Below are 18,138 nucleotides of genomic sequence, written 5' to 3' on the forward strand. Positions count from 1 at the left end.
ATTCCCTGGATCACAAAACCAGGATCTAAATGACAAACTATGGTAGAAGTGTCAGAGGAGGACTGTCGTAGAAACGGTTCAAGCGGACAAAAAGTAATCTGGATGTTTCATTAAATGGAGAGGACAATACCGACTACAAACCTTTTTATGGATATCATAGATTTGACTTCTTTTTCCGGAAGTGCACCTGCCTAACACGTACCTACAGCAGAACTAATGTCCGGACTGATCCCACCAGTGTCATATGTCTGCATATTCCTAATATGAATAACAACATTACATGTATGGGACTCATTTGTGAGATCTAGACAGGGAATTGTTAGAATGAGTGGATCAGTAGAGTTGGGTATTAAAATTGACTTTTTATAGTATTTATGGAAATCAAAATTGGTCCTACTAGTTGAAGTAAAAGACACTTCATGAACCTTTTAGTGCAGGTATCAGTACTAGACCCAGTTCCTTGAATGTATTAATATAATTATTTTTGGCCATTTTTTGTCCCCCAACCAGCAGTTTCAGAAGCTCCAAACCATTAATGATTAATGATATATTGGTAAACAAGATCCCACCAACTTCACCAGACAATTTGAAACAATCCCACCTCTTCCTCTAGAAACCAGAGACAATGCACCCCATTGGACTAGTGCTCATTGTCTTATTATAGTCCCACCCCCTGTGCCGCGTACTCCACACCGCTAGGGGCGCTGTAACAGATGAAAGTTGCTCTACTTCGCACCGCGCGGGGCGCTGTAGCACATAGCCTCTAGTCCCTCCAACCGGAAAGGGGGCCTCGAAACCAACGGAATGTGCGATTCACTCCACAACGCGCGGGGCACTGTGGATCCACTGTCCTGTCATTCTCCTCCTGACCGAACGGGGCGCTGTCGGCTCTTCGCGCTGAGCTCCCGGCCGCACGGCGGCGTTGTGTAACGCGTTGTCCCCGCGGGTGCTGCAGAGGTTTCCCTGTCGCTCTCTGTACGGCCGCCCATTACGCGCCCTCACAGTCGGCTCGGAGTTCCGGGCATCCCGCAGCACTTTTTACATGGCGGCCACCGTGTCTCCGGTGGGGAAGCGGCTGCGTCTCCTTTTTGATGAGACGGCCTCCGGGCGGGAGGAATCTACCGACCCATCAACACCGCTGGGGAAGCGGGCCTGGCAGGGCGGAACCGTGCGGGGCCTAAAGGGAGCCGTGCCCGAGGAACTGGCGGTAAGTTACTGGATATGAAACGGAGGGCCGAGGCATCCAGCGTTCTGTCCCACCGTCGTAGAGCCGACTTCCTTTATACTCGAGCCCGGCCGAGCTGCCCCAGCCGGGCCTAGCGGGTGTGTGTTTATACCCTCATGCGCCCCTGGGCCTTGTTTACCTGCGTGAGGGAGACTCCCCATTTACAGCAGCGGCGGCGCTGCACACCCCCTCTCACCGTGCACTAACTCGTCAATGTAAACACGTATTATACTGCAGCCCGATGAGTAACAAACCGTGCTGCCCTCCGCTTGGTACGCTTCGCGTCTCTGCTCACAACAGGCACTGCTTTACCGCTACATTTTAGGAAACAAAATGGAGCTGTGCGCTTGCAGCAGTCCGGGCCTGGCGCTTTATTCACACACACACACACGCCTATATATATATATATGCATGTTTTCCGTTAATCGCCAGCGAGATCGGAGCGTATTATTGCGCTTGCAGCTGCTGCATGGGCTGTGTTTCTGGCTGTCAGGGAGACACTTAGACACGTGAGCTCGCTCGCTATAGGAGTGATCGTCTTCTGTGTAAATAAACATACAGCACTTCGCCGGGATCGCGTGGAGGCTTCGGGTTCTCTTCTCTGCCGATCGGTGGAAGCCGGGATCCGGTATTTCCCGTAAACTTTTTGTTATTGTCAGTGATACCCTCTCCGTTCCTAAATGATCGAAGCTCGATTAAAAAATATATTATATATTATATATATATATATATATATATATATATATATAAATATTCCTGATTGTGGGATATCTAATTCTATGTTTATTCTGAAATATAACTGATCATTTAGCATTGAGAATTAAAGTAGTTATGTGGATTTTTTTCCTCTGCAGCCATTTTTAGCATTTATTTCAAAACAGCGAGTGCTGGGTTCGTGTTTTTTTTTTTTTTGCATCTCAAATGTATAACGTTAACTAATCTCGTATGTCAGTATAGTGACCGTCTTGTCAAATCTCTCACGTTTTACCTTTTTTTTTTGTTTTTATTTTGTTTCTTGTCTAAGTTAGATGGTGCAGGTTTTATGCAAGTATAAAAGCTCATTGTCTGTATGCGAAGTTTTCAGGTTTTAAATTAAAAATCTATATTATACCTGAGATTGTAGCGTTCTATCACAATAGAGAGAATACAAAATAACCCATAACATTAAAATTGACAATTAATTTTATTCGTTGGTGGAGCAGGAGTCTGATGCCTCCATGCATATGCACTGGAAATACATTACATACATGCATATGATGGCTGGGCTGTATCCTTTGAGTTTAACTTTTACTTTTAACCACTTTCCGGGGACTTTTTGTGTTGTATATGATAAATACCTATGTAAGTGAAAAGTGCACAATCCTGTTAGTCAGTTCCTTTTTTTTTGACAAAAACCTGACTGATATTTATACAAAACAAGCAACTGAAGTGCCGGTATAACATCCGCAACGGATGTATATTTAAGGGGCTGATAATTACATTTATGGTACAAACGAAATGTTACTTATTGCTGTCCCTTGGTATATATTAGGACCATTTTATGTTGTCTGCTTGAACTATGAGTGGCTTTTTGTTAGTATTTCATTAATGCATTGCCATAAAAAAAGCTCCACGGGCAGATTATTTAAGGTTACGCTGGAGCAACGTGACTTTGCCAGATATTTGCTCCTAGGGGGCGGGCTACTTGTCTGCCATAACTATAATAGTGATGCAAAACTCCTTTGTCACACTTTTATGTGATTTTATTTAAAGAGTTAATGAATTATCTGATGCATTAACCAGGGTTCTTAACATTACCTGAGGAGATCATAAAGCAGGTGGAAATAGTGATTGCAATGGAACAGTTTATGGATGGCAGCAACTAGGTGACAAAGCAGGCTTTAGACGTATTCTAGGGGGCATGCCATGGTTGCTGGTAAGGGGCAAATAATGGATAAAGCATATTCTCTATTGGTCTCGTAATAAACTCTGTATTCACCTCCAAGTCCTCGCGAAACCATGCAATCTTTTCTAGTTTTGAATGTCCTACATAGAGCTCAGTCAGGTATAATTCATTGCTATGGCAGTTGCTGTCCATCTAGTGGGGTGATGAAATGGAGCTGCGTACACGCTGTAGCGGCTGTTTAACACTTTCATAAGATGTAAAAAAATATCCAATTTATAATCTTTGAGAAATAGAAAAACTTCAACCGGGTTAATTTGCTGACAGGTGGTTTGATAGCGGTATTTGTGGGAGTTTCAGCTCCTTAACGTCACTATTCTTTAAGAACACAGGCAGCTTTCTCGAGTTAGAAGGGCTGAGCTGACCTGCATTACTTAATAGCGGAGACGGCTGACCAACTCTCATCTCACATTGTTATGAAGAGCCAACTTGAGTGACCTTTTGCTTCAGGAAGAGCTTGGCTGTATAATAATATAGTTAGTCTCCTTACGCATTGTATCATGCCTTATACAGGGCCTGCTCAGCCCCTCACACTGGAGAAACTTGGCCCTTCATAATCAATAGTGAAATGAGGGCGGTAAAACCGCAGCTCTCACTTTAGTGTAACCCCGCTTACTCCTACCTAAAGTACTGGCTTTCCTTGTCGCTTCCACACGTGTGAATCTCCTTGGCAATGGTTTTCGCAGAAATTCTGAAATGCTTTATTCCGTTCATTCAGGTGTATGTGGAGTTTGATGAAAAAAGCTATAGACCGCACTCATGGGTGCAGGTTCATGGAGAAGATGTCTTGGTGATCCTACTGGAAGGGCCATTAGTTTGGTCACCGAGAAAAGATCCAATCCTAATCCAGGGGGGTGCTGTTTGCCCCACCCACTGGCCGGCTTTAGTAAGTAGCTTTCAGAATACCAAGTTTGTTTAGTTAACATGAATCATGGAGCTAAAAACAACTTTGTGAACTCAATTTACATAAAAGTATTAATGAAATGACATACAAGACAGACATGTGTTATCTAAAGTAGTTTTTATTTTTATTGCAATGTTCTGTATAGCATTTTACTGTACCATGAAAGCAGTCTGTCTTAATAGGTACCAGTATTCTTCGTACATCTTCCTTCTCCTTAAGTAAATACTGTGAATGTTTTTCAATGTGTCACATGTATGCCACTATTATCCTCAGTTACTATAGACTATGAAACTTATTAAATGTTATAAAAACTGCTGAACCCTTTAAACAGAACTTTTTTATCAGTTGAGTATTTTATAGCTATTCGGTAGTAGATAACATTAGGATATAAATGTACTTTTGCCAGTGCAGAGATAAACCTGGGCACCTGTTCATAGGACCAGCAGTTAACCCCTTAGTCACTGGGATAAAATGCTCATTGCAATCTCCTGCTTACATAGAAGCCATCTTTCACCGTGTCACAATATATATGTTTGAGGTTTAAACATTGGTAACCATACACAACATTTGAATCTGTGATGTGATTGAGATATCCTGATAACCTGTCTCTTTACAGACCTTCACACCTCTGGTGGATAAACTAGGCTTAGGATCCCTGGTTCCCATAGAGTTTCTTTTGGAAGGAGCGATGCATTTCCTGCCAGATGCCAGCAGCTTGCGTCTTTATCAGGTTTGGAAGCTGTATGAATTGGCAGGAGAACACGATGGTAGTTTTGTTGCGATTCTAGCTTTAGTCCCTTGCCTACTTAGCAATATAATTCATGTTGTTTTCCCTTTCAGCAAATGGGAGTAGATAGTCATAAACTGGTTTTGAAGGAACAGCCGTTATTGAAGGATGCGGTGACTACTGTCATCAACTCAAGAAAAATCCAGGACATCATCCTGAGAGGTACATCTGCAGTGTAACTAAATCAAGCCTGTTTACCAAGATTCAGATTCCATATGATGGTTACTTTCCTGGGCATGTACCAAAATCGCATCTGGAGGCAAACTGTACCCAATAGGGACAAAATTTAGTTTTGGAGTGTAGCAATTTTAGGAATAAATAGATTGAAACGATACATTGTCAGGTATTAAAACCATATAGGGCATCTAACTTTATATACGTCTTATATAGTTACTACCAATGTTTGCCGTTTCTACTAAAATAGATAAAGTTTACACTTTTTATGCTGTCAGCAGGCATTGGGTGTGTAAGAAGTGATTCTGGATCAAAGATAGCACCATAGCAGCTAATACATTAGTGAAAGCAGCAGGGGTATTCCATTGGTGGCTATAAGACAATGTAAAAAACATCACACCAGGGTCATTTATTTATTTTTTTTACTATACATATGCATTAAAAGCATTTATGTATAATGTGTGTGGCTCAGTATATTCGAGTCCTTTGTTTGTAGTCATCCCGCCTCTCTTTGCGGAGTAAATGTTAATTGGTGAAATTATTTGAAATATACTAAAATGCCAGGGGAGAATTGCGAGTCTTTACAAGCAGGCTGCTTATGCGTTGTGTAGAGGTCAATCACTTGGAATTTGTTCGTGTTTTGATTTTTAGAAACCTGGTCCAAAATATTTTTTCTCTATTTCTCTTTTATGGTTTGTAACGCAGTAACGAAGATGAAAATGTTTGGACGCCCTATAGTACCCAAACACTAACTACATGAGCTCTGTTGAAATATTAAAAAAATGTATAATTATTCTATGTGATGATTTTAGTGTTTGCCAAATATCTTATGGAAGTGCTTTCTCTTTAGGACGAGAGATACAAATATGCTAAGTTAAGTTTTATTCGTAGATTTTGCAGCATAGAACTATCTAACTACATTGTGTGATTGTTGTAATCATTCTTGTAGGGATTTGTAGCATTCAAGGTCAAGAGGTTAAGGTTTTCACACCAGAATCAGAAGAATCCTGGTTTTGTGGCGTTGTGACCCATCAAGATCCCATCAGTCGTATTATTAATGTGACTACAAGTGAGGTATGTGTCTTTGAGAGAGCAGCCACGTGTATTATTACTCAGTGGCACAAATTTCTCATAATCGTTGTGTATGATGTAAGGTCAGGTCATTTCCTAAATATGTCTGATGTTATACACATACATTGAAACTCAGACAGCAACTATTTATGTACCTTCCTGTAATCGATTGTTTTCTAGAGATTTGTGTTTTTCTCCAATATACACCACCGGGTAAGTTATTGTTGGTTATTTACTAACTAAAGCTTTCCATCTGTTGGTTCCATTCCCAAACTTGGGCTCCTGGACTTTACCACAACTTGATACAAATAGGAATTGTTTGTTGTGTGGTTGATTGTGAATGTAAAATACATTCAAGGGTCATAAGTTTATTTCTACTGTTATTTTAGGGCAGTGAGCCAAAGGCGATTGATCCTAGATTGGTACATGTGGTGCTGACTGATGATGCTGCTTTACAGCCCGAGGTAATAATTTCTTCTATGTTATTGATGTAGGTTTGTTTTTTTGTTAGTCTTTGTAACTATATTTTGTAAACAACATTAAATACCGAAAACCCCTCATATTGTGGCTGCTTCGGGGAGATCATCTGTGCACATGCCCAAGAATAACATTTCTTCATCCCCTTAGCTTAAGCTATTTATTAAGTGCTCTGTCCCACCCATGAGGATGTCCCACCCATGAGGATCCCCCCCATCAATCGTCTGTCGTTCGGCCCTGACCGCCATGAGCAGCAATTCCCAATCACAAGCTTCTATTTAGATAGCTGGATAGATAAATATATAGATATATGAAAGAGATAGATGAGAACCTTGTTCTGTAGTATGTTTTTCACTGATAATTGTTCTAGCACATTGTGTAGGTACACAGACATTAATTTACAACTATAGTTGGACTGTTTATCCAGTATCGCTTTTAAGGTGTGACAGTTCACAAACCTTTACTGAAACTTTTCAGGAAACTATAGTGAAGGTCAGTAAGACAACAAAAAAGAAGAAAAAAGAAAATACAGATGGAAGGGATAGTCGCAGGAGAAAAATCACTGCAGATGCGGAGTGTGACTCGGCCGCAAAAAAGCAAAAAGCAGAAAAGAAGGACGTTGACAGTAACGGAAATGATGGCAGCGAAGTGAATCGGAAATCAAGTGGCACTGGAGAACATGCCGTGGATGCTCGGGCCAAACAGGTGCTACACTTCGTCCCTCAGATTAATCGCAATATACGCTTTGCGACCTACACCAAAGAAAACGGGCGCACATTGGTTGTCCAAGACCAGCCTGTCAGTGATGGAGCATCTCTAGCTTTTCCGTCTTTCTCTGCAATGGCCAGCAAGCCCACCGCGGTTCCTGAAGATGCTGAACCGGGAAGCAAAAATGTTGCGTTGGGTGAAAACCCTGTTGAGAACAAGATGTCGAGCGGAGCCGCTGCGGCAATGGTGAGAATCTCTGACACAAGCCTATCCGCTGCAGCAGGAGAGCAGAAGTTCGCTTGGTCTGTTGGAGAGGTGCGAAGTGCACTTATTGAGTTTCCCATGTAACTTCAATATCAGAAATGTATTTTGTATACTGCTGTCGGTTACAGTTAGTGACACATATTTGTATACTGCTGTCGGTTAGTTAATTATTAAGTGAATAAACCCCTTTTGTTGCAGAGGCAGTTGCTTAACAGTGTATTTTACAAAAAGAATAACCAATTATTTGAAAGCATTAGTGCAACATTTAGGGAGTTTTTAAGACTTATTGAAATATCATGTGCTGAGAGACATTATTTATTGAAGAAGCAACTATAAAAGCATCATTGTTAGCTGCCTCTTGTATAGTTTAATTAGGAAATGGGCTCTCAGTTCAGATTTACAAGACATTTTTATTTACATGATTCATTTTAAATTAGCATTTGGCATTTATTTGTGTTTAAATATTGCTATTCTTTGTTAGTTTTTTTTTAGTTTCCCTTTGAATGAAACCTAAAATAATAGTGCATTTTCTGACGATTGTTACGTAGGGGTTATATTCTTTGCTTAAGTGTTTGTAATATCAGTCTTGTTAACGTGTATTTAAATCTGTTTCAGAGTCCAAGAAAACCTCTTCTGTCCCAGAGTGGGTTTGGCATGTCTCTTTCACAATCAACTTTTGGAGAAGATCGCAGCCAGTCCAATGGCTTACTTCCAGAAAACAAATCAGTTGGGTTTCCATTTGGTGCAAGCAGCATCCAGGAGAAACCAAAAGAGACAGATGTTTCCAAAAACCTGTTTTTCCAATGTATGTCACAGAACGTTCCCCCTAGTAACTACTTCAGTGCTATTTCAGAGAGCATTACAGAAGGGTCATCGAACAGAGACGTGTTGATGCAAAGCAAGGAGGCTCCTTCTTCCAGCCTATGTAAACCTAATGCAATGCTTCCTGCAGATAAGGCAAATACAAAGCTATCTTTCTCTGAGTCAATGCCGAAACTTACACCTGCGTTCCCTGGAAAGGTTTTAACTGCCAGGCCCCCTGAAACTCACGAAAATCTGTTTTTGCAGCCCCCAAAGCTTTCCCGCGAGGAACCTTCAAATCCTTTCTTGGCTTTTTCAGACAAGAAAGACAGTTCACTGTTTGGTTTTTCATCCCATTCGGTTCAAAGTTCCTTAACCAGTACTCTCCCATTATCCTCTTGGCAAGAACACAATAAAGCTGAGGGTACTGGTTCTTTGGCTAAAAACAAGCCTTTGTTTATTCCGGTGGAATCTCCAAAAAGGCTACCAATCAGTTCCGGTACATCCATCGGTGATGCTATTCAGACTTCTGCCTTTTTGGGAAATGGACGCTCTAGTTCGCCTGCAAGTAACCTAAATCAGCCTATCGAAATGCCAACATTATCATCAAGTCCAACAGAGGATAAACCAGCCATTGGATCTAACCAATCAGACAATCCCTTGTTAAGAACCTTTACTGCCCTGTCAAGTAGACTACAGCCTGGAGTCCCCAGCTCCTCAGAATACACCAATGACAATAAAGCCGCTTTTGAGTCTGTCAATCGCTTTACTCTGGATGAGCGAAGTAGAACGTCTAAGCAGGATTCTGATTCCAGTACGAACAGTGATTTAAGTGATCTGAGTGATTCTGAGGAGCAGCTGAACTCTAAAACTGGCTACCGAGGAATCCCAGAACATCTAGTGGGAAGACTGGGGCATAATGGAGAACGTGGTGTAGACTTGTTGTTGGGGAAAGGGAGAGGAAAGCAGGCGACAAAAGGCAGACCGCGGACAGCCCCGTTAAAAGGTAAGCCACAGGCTTTTTCTTATTTAACACAACCGCTTATGTTTTAGAAAGCTCCATATATATAGTTGTATGATCATTAATGCCTTATACTATATATTTGAGCTGTGGAATGGCTGAAAGAAAATGAACTTGCCCTCTAAAACATGCTTTGGGTGTGTGATTTAATTCTTTCATCTTGTGTTGTCAGTTTTCAAGTAAGTCCTTTGCTTTAAAACGTATATGCCATATTTTACATCCTTTTTGTATTAATGGTGCTTAAAATGAGCAATATATGGTCCAGAAACCCATCGTGTGTATGTGGTAGAGCTGTTAATGTCTTGTTTATAGAATTGGCCTGACTATTGCCAGTGAGTTGCTCCCCCTTAGTTCTTCTGTTTCATTACCTGCTGCTGAGCTCTAAAGATTTAGTAATTCTATTTAATAGTGCGCCTAAGGGTTTTAAAAATAAATTATATATGTATATTTTTTCATGTCTCGGCTGCTATAATATAAGCTAACCCAGAGTTCTCAGAGGTACTCTTTCACTTATCCTTTTTCTCTCATCCAGTTGGGCAGTCTATCCTTAAGGACATGAGTAAAGTAAGAAAGCTGAAGCAGTCAGGCGAACCATTCCTTCAAGATGGATCGTGTATCAACGTTGCCCCACATTTACACAAATGTCGAGAGTGCCGGCTGGAACGATACCGCAAATTCAAAGAGCAAGAACAGGATGATTCCACTGTGGCGTGTCGCTTCTTTCACTTCCGCAGGTACTTAAGCAGTTTTTCACGCCTTGCTATTATTTCCTATTCTGTCAGTATTGTTCTTTTTAACCCTACTTTGTCTTTTGTAGGCTGGTGTTCACCAGAAAAGGTGTTCTGCGCGTTGAAGGCTTCCTGAGTCCCCAGCAAAGTGATCCGGAAGCCATGCGTCTCTGGGTTCCATCCTCTGTCCCTGCTGAAGGCATTGACTTGGAGACTTCAAAGTACATTCTCGCTAACGTTGGAGATCAGTTTTGTCAGTTGGTTATGTCTGAGAAGGAAGCCATGATGATGGTAGAGCCACAACGTAAGCTTCTCTTCAAGTTTATTTTTACATTGCATAGTTCGTGTGGTGGGGAATTGATACATTTTAAATAAAAACCATAAGAATGTGTGGTAGCTAATAAAGCAGGGCAAGTTGACGAGTGTCCATTTTTAAGGCCCTACTTGTCCCAAAAAATCTAATTTATACAGGTACACTAAATGATAAGAGGGGGATAAAGGGATATAGAAAGACATGGTAATTGCTTGTATGGGATATGACGGGATGTGTGTTTATAATCTGGATTGTTTGAGGGTATGTTTAGGCGTCTAATAGTTTTCATTTTGTTTTACAGAAAAGGTTGCTTGGAAGAGAGCAGTTAGAGGCGTTAGGGAGATGTGCGACGTGTGTGAAACGACACTCTTTAACATTCACTGGGTTTGCCGCAAGTGTGGGTTTGGTGTCTGTCTTGATTGTTATCGACTGCGAAAGAGCCGCCCTCGGAGAGGTAAGAACGTCGGAAGTTTGCTGATCTTACTGATTATTTTTTTTCCTTTAAAGGAACTGTAGCTACAGAAATAGCTTTATATTAAACTGACCCCAAATAAACTTACAAATAAATACGTAATCGGATAAATTGATTGCTCTGGTTTATTTTTCAGAGGATGATTCTTGTGATGATGAAGTTTTTGCGTGGCTAAAATGTGCAAAAGGGCAGCCTCATGAACCGGAGAATCTTATGCCAACGCAGATTATCCCTGGCACTGGTAAACTCTTTGATTTAACAGCGCAAATTAGTGTTGGTGTATCAACTACATTATGTTTATGCGATTCAAATGTCTTTTACAGCTCTTTACAATATTGGTGACATGGTGCATGCAGCAAGGGGAAAATGGGGAATCAAGGCAAACTGTCCGTGTATCAGCAGACACAACAAAGCTGTTTTGCGGCCAGCAGTTACTAATGGAATTTCCCAGGTATGAACATATATAATCCTGCACCAAGAAAAAAATTATACACAAGTAACTGTCCTGTGATTGTTTTTGAATCGTTCATTAGCGTGACTTACATTTCTCCTTAGCTCCCAAGTGTAAATACCCCTGCGTCTACTGCTGAACAGAATATTCCGCTTTCTGGCGAAGTCAATGAAATGGAGTCTAAACCCGAAGAGACTATAAAAGCAGAGATTGTGGAAAATTTAGCAGACGAGTCTAGAAAACACGAAGCAAATACCCTGCTCTCTAGCAGCACAGACAGTAAAAGCGCTAAACAGCAGTGCCCAGAATCCTCTCCTTCGTCTGCCCTACACTGGCTGGCAGACTTGGCTGCTCAAAAGGCAAAAGAAGAAACAAAAGGTAACCACGTCTGTCTGCTGCTTCCTGACACTGAATGTTTGTGCTTCTAATTTACATTGTGTATTCAAAATTCAAGGTAAACTGAATTTTTATCTGTTGGTGGCTCTGGAGGATTGGAGCTGTCTAGCCCATAACATTTTCTTATAGCAGCATGGGTTTCTATGCATGTGGTATCACACAGATCAGCCATAACATTAGGACCACTGATAGTTGAAGTGAAAAACGCTGATAATCTTATCATGGCACCTGTTTTAGGCAGCAAGTGAGCATTTTGTCCTCAAAGTTGATGTTAGAAGCAGGCAAAAATAGATAGTGTACGGATTTGAGCGACTTTGACAAAATGTGATGGCTAGACAAAACGGTGAACCGGCAACGGCATCATAGGCTGCCAAGGCTCATTGATGCACGTGGAGGGTGTGAGGTTAAATCCACCATACACGCTACTGTAGCTCCAATTGCTGAAGAAGTTAATGCTGGTTTTGATAGAAATGTGTTACAAGAAAAAGTGCATCACAGTTTGTTGCTTATGGGGCTGCGTAGCCACAGAGCAGTCAGAGTGCCCATGCTGACCCCTTTCCACTGCCAAAAGCGCCTATAATGGGCACGTGAGCATAAAAACTGGACCATGGAGCAATGGAAGAAGGTGGCTGGGTCTGATGAATCACATTTTTACATCACGTGGATGGGTGGCTTACCTGGAGAACACATGGCACCACTCCTCACAACTTACAGGACTTAAAGTATCTGCGGCTAACGCCTTTTTGCCAGATACCACAGCCCACCTTCAGAGGTCTAGTGGAGTCCATGCCTCAACGGGTCAGGGCTGTTTAGGCAGCAAAACGGGGACCTACACAATATTAGGCAGGTGCTCATAATGTTATGGATGATCTGTGTATAGTCAATTCATATGAAAGTAGGTTAGTGGAACTTAAATACCCCCTTGTGGATGCATTTGGAACTGGAGCAGAGTTTGTATAACATCTCAATGTGTGAAGTAAGGCATAGTGACTAATTTTTAGCAGGGAAAACAAAACTACTGGCTCATATATAGGATTATAACTGGCCAAAGTTTGCATTTTCATTTTTCAATATGGTTTGTATTTTAGATGGTGGCTCTCTGAGGTCGGCTCTTAACAAAGAATCAAATTCTTCTATTGGCATTGACTCGTTTAATTCGAGCACAAAGGCAGCACAGTCACCCAAACTTTTCAATAGCCTTCTGCTGGGCCCAGCAGCTTCAAGCACCAAGACAGAGGGTTCTAGTCTCCGAGATCTCCTTCACTCTGGCCCAGGAAAACTTCCCCAGGGAAACATGGAAGCAGGGATCCCATTTCCTCCGGTCTTCACCAACTCTACAGTAAGTAAAATATTTCTTATACGTACATCTCCATTACTTGGGGGAAATAGTGATTGTCTTTTGGAGAATTATATGGCTAATTTTATGTTAAAAGTGTGTTTCTTTCAAGAACAAAGAAACAGCTTTGTTTCTTTGTGCACAAAACTGCATCCATGTATATGCCCCCCACCCCCGGCAGAAAGGGATTTGTTCTGTCTTAGTTATTTTATTGTACTTTGTCCTGTATGCACATATGATTTGTGAGGTCATGTTGAGGACATGTATTTGGTAACTTAACAACCTTATTCCAATGTTTTCATTTTTGAATGAACTTTCTAAAAGTTAATGATTGGTTTCTTCTAATGTCTCCAGGCGAAGGGAAAATCCAGTTTGCCGCATTTCCTGGACCACATTATTGCTTCTGTTGTGGAAAATAAAAAGACTTCAGATGCTGCTAAAAGAGCTAGCACTTCATCAGAAGCCCTGAGAGAGGGGAAGGAAATGGTAATGGGTTTAAATGTCCTCGACCAACACACCTCACATTCCTGGCTCTGTGATGGAAGATTGCTTTGTCTCCATGATCCTAGCAACAAAAATAACTGGAAGATATTTAGAGAGTGTTGGAAGCAAGGCCAGGTAAGATGTGGTGTTTGCGCTTTCCAAGTGTGAACCTTTGATTAGTTTCCTGTGTTAATGTAAATGTTTAAAGGGACACCCCAGCTATCATTTTTTTTTTTCTTTTATGTTTTTCCTTAGCCGGTGCTGGTTTCCGGAGTGCAAAAAAAGTTAAAGGCTGAGCTGTGGAAACCTGAAGCGTTTAGCTTAGAGTTTGGAGACCAGGATGTGGATCTGGTTAATTGTCGGAACTGCGCAATCATTTCAGATGTGAAAGTTCGTGATTTCTGGGATGGATTTGAAGTAATTGAAAGTAAGCAAACTGTTTGTATGTGCTCATGTTCAGCATGATCATAGGTGTCATAATGCAATTACTAATATATACTTCACTCGAGCCACGATTGAATCATTTTATCCCTTGTGTGTTTAGTATAGTTATTAAGTAATATGACGTTATCTTTTGAAATGTGTGTGTAAATATAAAGCAATGTATTTTCTATGCTGTCTGCTAAAAAAAAATCTTTTCCTCCCACAGAGCGATTGAGCGCAGAAGATGGTTCTCCAATGGTACTTAAATTAAAGGATTGGCCTCCAGGGGAAGATTTTAGGGACATGATGCCTACACGGTAAAACTGCTACCATTGCTACCAAGTCTCTTCTGTACATTTATTCTTGTACTGATATATTGTCTTTGTATTAGTAATGTTTTTTGAAGCTTCAGTTTTGTGAGCCATCTGTAATGTTTAATGTATTGAAGTGAGTTAGACAAATTATTAGCTAGATGGAGAAAAAGAATTTAATACTTCAGGTTTTTTTTTTGTTCTCCTAAGAATTGTCAGATGTGAGTCTGTGGAAAAAGTAAAAACGTTCTATTTTGTTTTTAGGTTTGAGGACTTGATGGAGAATCTCCCCCTCCCAGAGTATACAAAGAGAGATGGAAGGCTCAATTTGGCTTCTAGATTGCCTAGCTATTTTGTGCGGCCAGATCTTGGGCCCAAAATGTATAATGCTTATGGTATGTTGCACCAAATGTATAGTGCAGGTTGAGTACCCCTTATTAAAAAATCACTTATCCAAGATACATCACGACTGAGGGTAGGGGGCAGGAAAGAGGTGTCTGACCTCTCCTGTTATCAGTAGATCCTTTCCCCACCTCCTTTTCGGATTCTCCTTGCTGTTCACTCCATTGTTTAGGCATCCCCCTTGCCGTTCCAGAGCGCTTCTGGTCTGTTGTTTAGGCTTCTCCCCTCAGTCCCAGAGTGCTTTCTGGTCCGTTGTTCAGGCTTCTCCCCTCGTCCCAGAATGCTTTCTGGTCTGTTGTTTAGGCTTCTCCCCGCCGTCCCAGAGTGCTTTCTGGTCCGTTGTTCAGAGTACTTTCCCTCCCTCTTCCTTACCTGAAGTGCTCTGGGGAAGCCTGAACAACGGACAGGAAGCTCAGGGTCCGCAGGAAGAAGGCTTAACAAAGGAGCAGACACAGGAGAGAAAAACAGAACCATTATCTGAAATTATGCTTTACCCAAAATACTTCTCATCCTAGGCATTTCGGATAAGTGATACTCAACCTATATACTACCCGGTTATTAGTCTACCACAACGTACCTAATACGTTTATTTCTTTTCTCCAACTTTTAGGTTTAATAACTGCCGAAGATAGACGAGTTGGCACCACAAACCTCCATCTAGATGTGTCTGATGCTGTTAACGTTATGGTGTATGTAGGGATTCCAGTGGGAGAAAATGCATATGATGAAGGCAAGTGATTAACAGATTATTTTTGTATTGCTGTATTTCGCTTTCTGCTTACGGATTTCAGTATGATTTTTGTCTTTTGTTTTTTCTTTTTTTCCTTAGAGGTCTTAAAGACAATTGAGGAGGGAGATGCAGATGAAGTAACCAAAAAACGTATTCATGAGGGAAAAGAAAAGCCCGGTGCCTTGTGGCATATATATGCTGCAAAGGATGCAGAGAAGATCCGTGAGCTGCTCCGAAAGGTTTTATTGCGTTTTAGAATGTATTAATGACTGAATGGTGTCTATTAAATCTGGTCTAACATTGTTTTATGTTCAATAGGTCGGAGATGAACAAGGCCAGGAAAATCCACCAGATCATGATCCAATTCATGATCAGAGTTGGTATTTAGACCAAACGCTGCGAAAACGTCTATATGATGAATATGGGGTTCAAGGGTGGGCAATTGTACAGTTTCTAGGCGATGCAGTATTTATTCCAGCTGGAGCTCCCCATCAGGTATGTAAATACCGGTAAAATTGCATGCACGTTTCAAAAGCCGCCATTTAAATGTTGAAAAGAAAATTTGAAGATACTGCAGAATAATTTTGTTTTCAAAATTTTCTGTAATGTATATTTAATGTCCCTGCAATCAGAGCATTATGTTCTTTGAATTTGTAACGCCGAGTGCACAGGTTCAATGTGAGATCTATACCTGTCCTGAAACCTAACCTTGTACGGTGTTCATGTCGATGTTTGAGCTATTAGCCAACTACCTAATGTGTGATGCATTTTGTTGTAGGTTCACAATTTGCACAGTTGTATAAAAGTAGCCGAGGATTTTGTGTCACCAGAACACGTGAAACACTGCTTCCGCTTAACACAGGAGTTCAGGCATCTCTCAAACACGCACACAAACCATGAGGACAAACTACAGGTAAACATTTCCGCTTGCTCTACAAGTTGCTTAGGACCCAATAAGCTGGATTATTATATTGGAAATGTAGCTTTGTTGCATGAGCGCTATCAAGTTTATCTCAGTTTCCAAAAATCATGTGCTGTAGTCCCTCACTACACCAAACATGGTTTAAAAATGTTAACTAAGTATATAAAATGTTTTTACTGCTTTCAAAATTGTCTAATATAATGTGTATAAATAACTATAACAAAACCATTGTGCAAGGAACATGGACAAGGCAGCACACTCTACATATGTTGGGTGGAATTTAGCCCAACAGGTCTATGCAAAAAGGGCACAAGATGTTTATTAGCCTTTATGTCCATTTTACAAAAGTTATATTATCACCACTGAACTAAAAGACTTGTTTTCATGTTTCAAATAATTTTTGTAGGTGAAGAATATTATTTACCATGCAGTTAAAGATGCTGTTGGAACCCTGAAAGCTCATGAATCTAAATTGGCAAGGTCCTAGTAATCATGGGCTTTATTTGCTGCAAACAAAGGGTTAACACACAAGCCTTTTTCATGAATTGGACTTGTACTAGAAGCAAACCTCCTGAGTGACCACGTGAGACCCTTCAAGCCACGGTTTTCTATACAGCTTCATACCAGAAGTACTATGAAGATTTTCCACTTATGCATTTGAACAAAAGGCACTTTTTCCCCCCCGTGGCCTTTTTGACATCTGACCGCGCAAGCACTGGGCAAGTGTACTTCATGTATGAATCAGGACTAGAAATGTAGAAGACCATGTCTGTTTTGCTTTTTCTGTACTTAGTTTTCCGAAGACTTCTGAGAAATGAGTTGGAGATGGACTAACATAATGTGTTAGGGGTGGAAAAGGTTGTAGTGCACCCAAACATCTAATATACAGGGAAAGATTATTTGCAACACAGATCAGTTTAAGTTTCCAAAACTGTAATGACAACAGCATAGTTCAATATGCTCCTTTTAAATGGCATGGAGGTTGCAAGAAGTGGCAAGGGACATTGATTTTTTCCTTTGGGGTGCAGATAGTGTATGAAATTGTGTATTTATTAAAAAAAAATAGGTTTGTAGTAAAACAGTTACTCTTTCATGGAATTAGACATTTTTAGTACTTTTGGAATATCACAGCTGTTTTTTTCCTGCATTATAAGAAAGGCACAGTGCATTTAGTCTTCCTTCCAAATCAAATATCACTAGATTCAGCCCTAAAACAAGTATGAGTTAAGTCCCAAAACAGAACAACTGTTTGCTGACAGCCATTATTTGGCATCTTATTTGGAACACATATTAAATTGTACATACACAGTTGCTTCAGCATCACCTTGGGAAAATGTATGTCTGGCACAAGTTTTCCATATTTTTTTTATGGTTTAACCGAAAGGGGGATATTTTAACTAAGTTAAAAATCCATTAGATTAATGTTATCTAAAGCCAATTGAGTCCCTTATCATATTTTAAAATGTTGAATGCTTTCCAGAATGTAATATGGAGAGTTGCCATTCCCCTGTCTGTACTACTGTGCCACTTGCAGGTCTGTTTATATGTTCAGTTACTCAAGTTTTATAAGTCATTTACTGTAGAATATGTTTAATTTACTTCCTGTACTTTAATTTTGTGAAGGGCTGACTATGGTTTCCATGTTCTTATTACAGTTCAATAAATCTGTGTTTTCAATTTATTCTGGAGGCTTTTTTTTCCCCCCATACCCCACATCAATGTACACAATGGAGCCCAAAGCGTGTATGTAAAACGAAAGTGCACTTAAATTGGAAGAGCTGCCTTTTTCACTAATTT

General features: G+C 40.6%; 1 protein-coding gene across 1 annotated transcript; it reads left to right on the forward strand.

Moving 5' to 3' along the window:
- Nucleotides 1-871: 871 nt before the first annotated feature.
- KDM3B (lysine demethylase 3B) lies at nt 872-17,597 on the forward strand. The gene is made up of 24 exons (XM_053462255.1): nt 872-1,207; nt 3,886-4,053; nt 4,688-4,801; nt 4,912-5,020; nt 5,982-6,106; nt 6,493-6,567; nt 7,058-7,603; nt 8,168-9,359; nt 9,907-10,108; nt 10,192-10,406; nt 10,717-10,869; nt 11,024-11,128; nt 11,211-11,338; nt 11,443-11,716; nt 12,823-13,073; nt 13,425-13,688; nt 13,809-13,980; nt 14,203-14,293; nt 14,552-14,682; nt 15,300-15,419; nt 15,519-15,658; nt 15,738-15,914; nt 16,198-16,332; nt 16,748-17,597. The coding sequence occupies exons 1-24, from the start codon at nt 1,043-1,045 to the stop codon at nt 16,826-16,828; spliced, it is 5,133 nt and encodes a 1,710-aa protein (XP_053318230.1). The 5' UTR covers nt 872-1,042; the 3' UTR covers nt 16,829-17,597.
- The last annotated feature ends 541 nt before the right edge of the window (nt 17,598-18,138 follow it).

Source organism: Spea bombifrons, chromosome 4 (genome assembly GCF_027358695.1).
Source record: "Spea bombifrons isolate aSpeBom1 chromosome 4, aSpeBom1.2.pri, whole genome shotgun sequence".
NCBI classification, from domain to species: domain Eukaryota; kingdom Metazoa; phylum Chordata; class Amphibia; order Anura; family Pelobatidae; genus Spea; species Spea bombifrons.

Coding starts and splice junctions, on each gene's coding strand:
- KDM3B (XM_053462255.1), top strand. CDS start 1,043: ATGGCGGCCACCGTGTCTCCGGTGGGGAAGCGGCTGCGTCTCCTTTTT. Junction 4,054..4,687: donor CCACCCACTGGCCGGCTTTA/GTAAGTAGCTTT, acceptor GTCTCTTTACAG/ACCTTCACACCTCTGGTGGA. Junction 4,802..4,911: donor GCAGCTTGCGTCTTTATCAG/GTTTGGAAGCTG, acceptor TTTCCCTTTCAG/CAAATGGGAGTAGATAGTCA.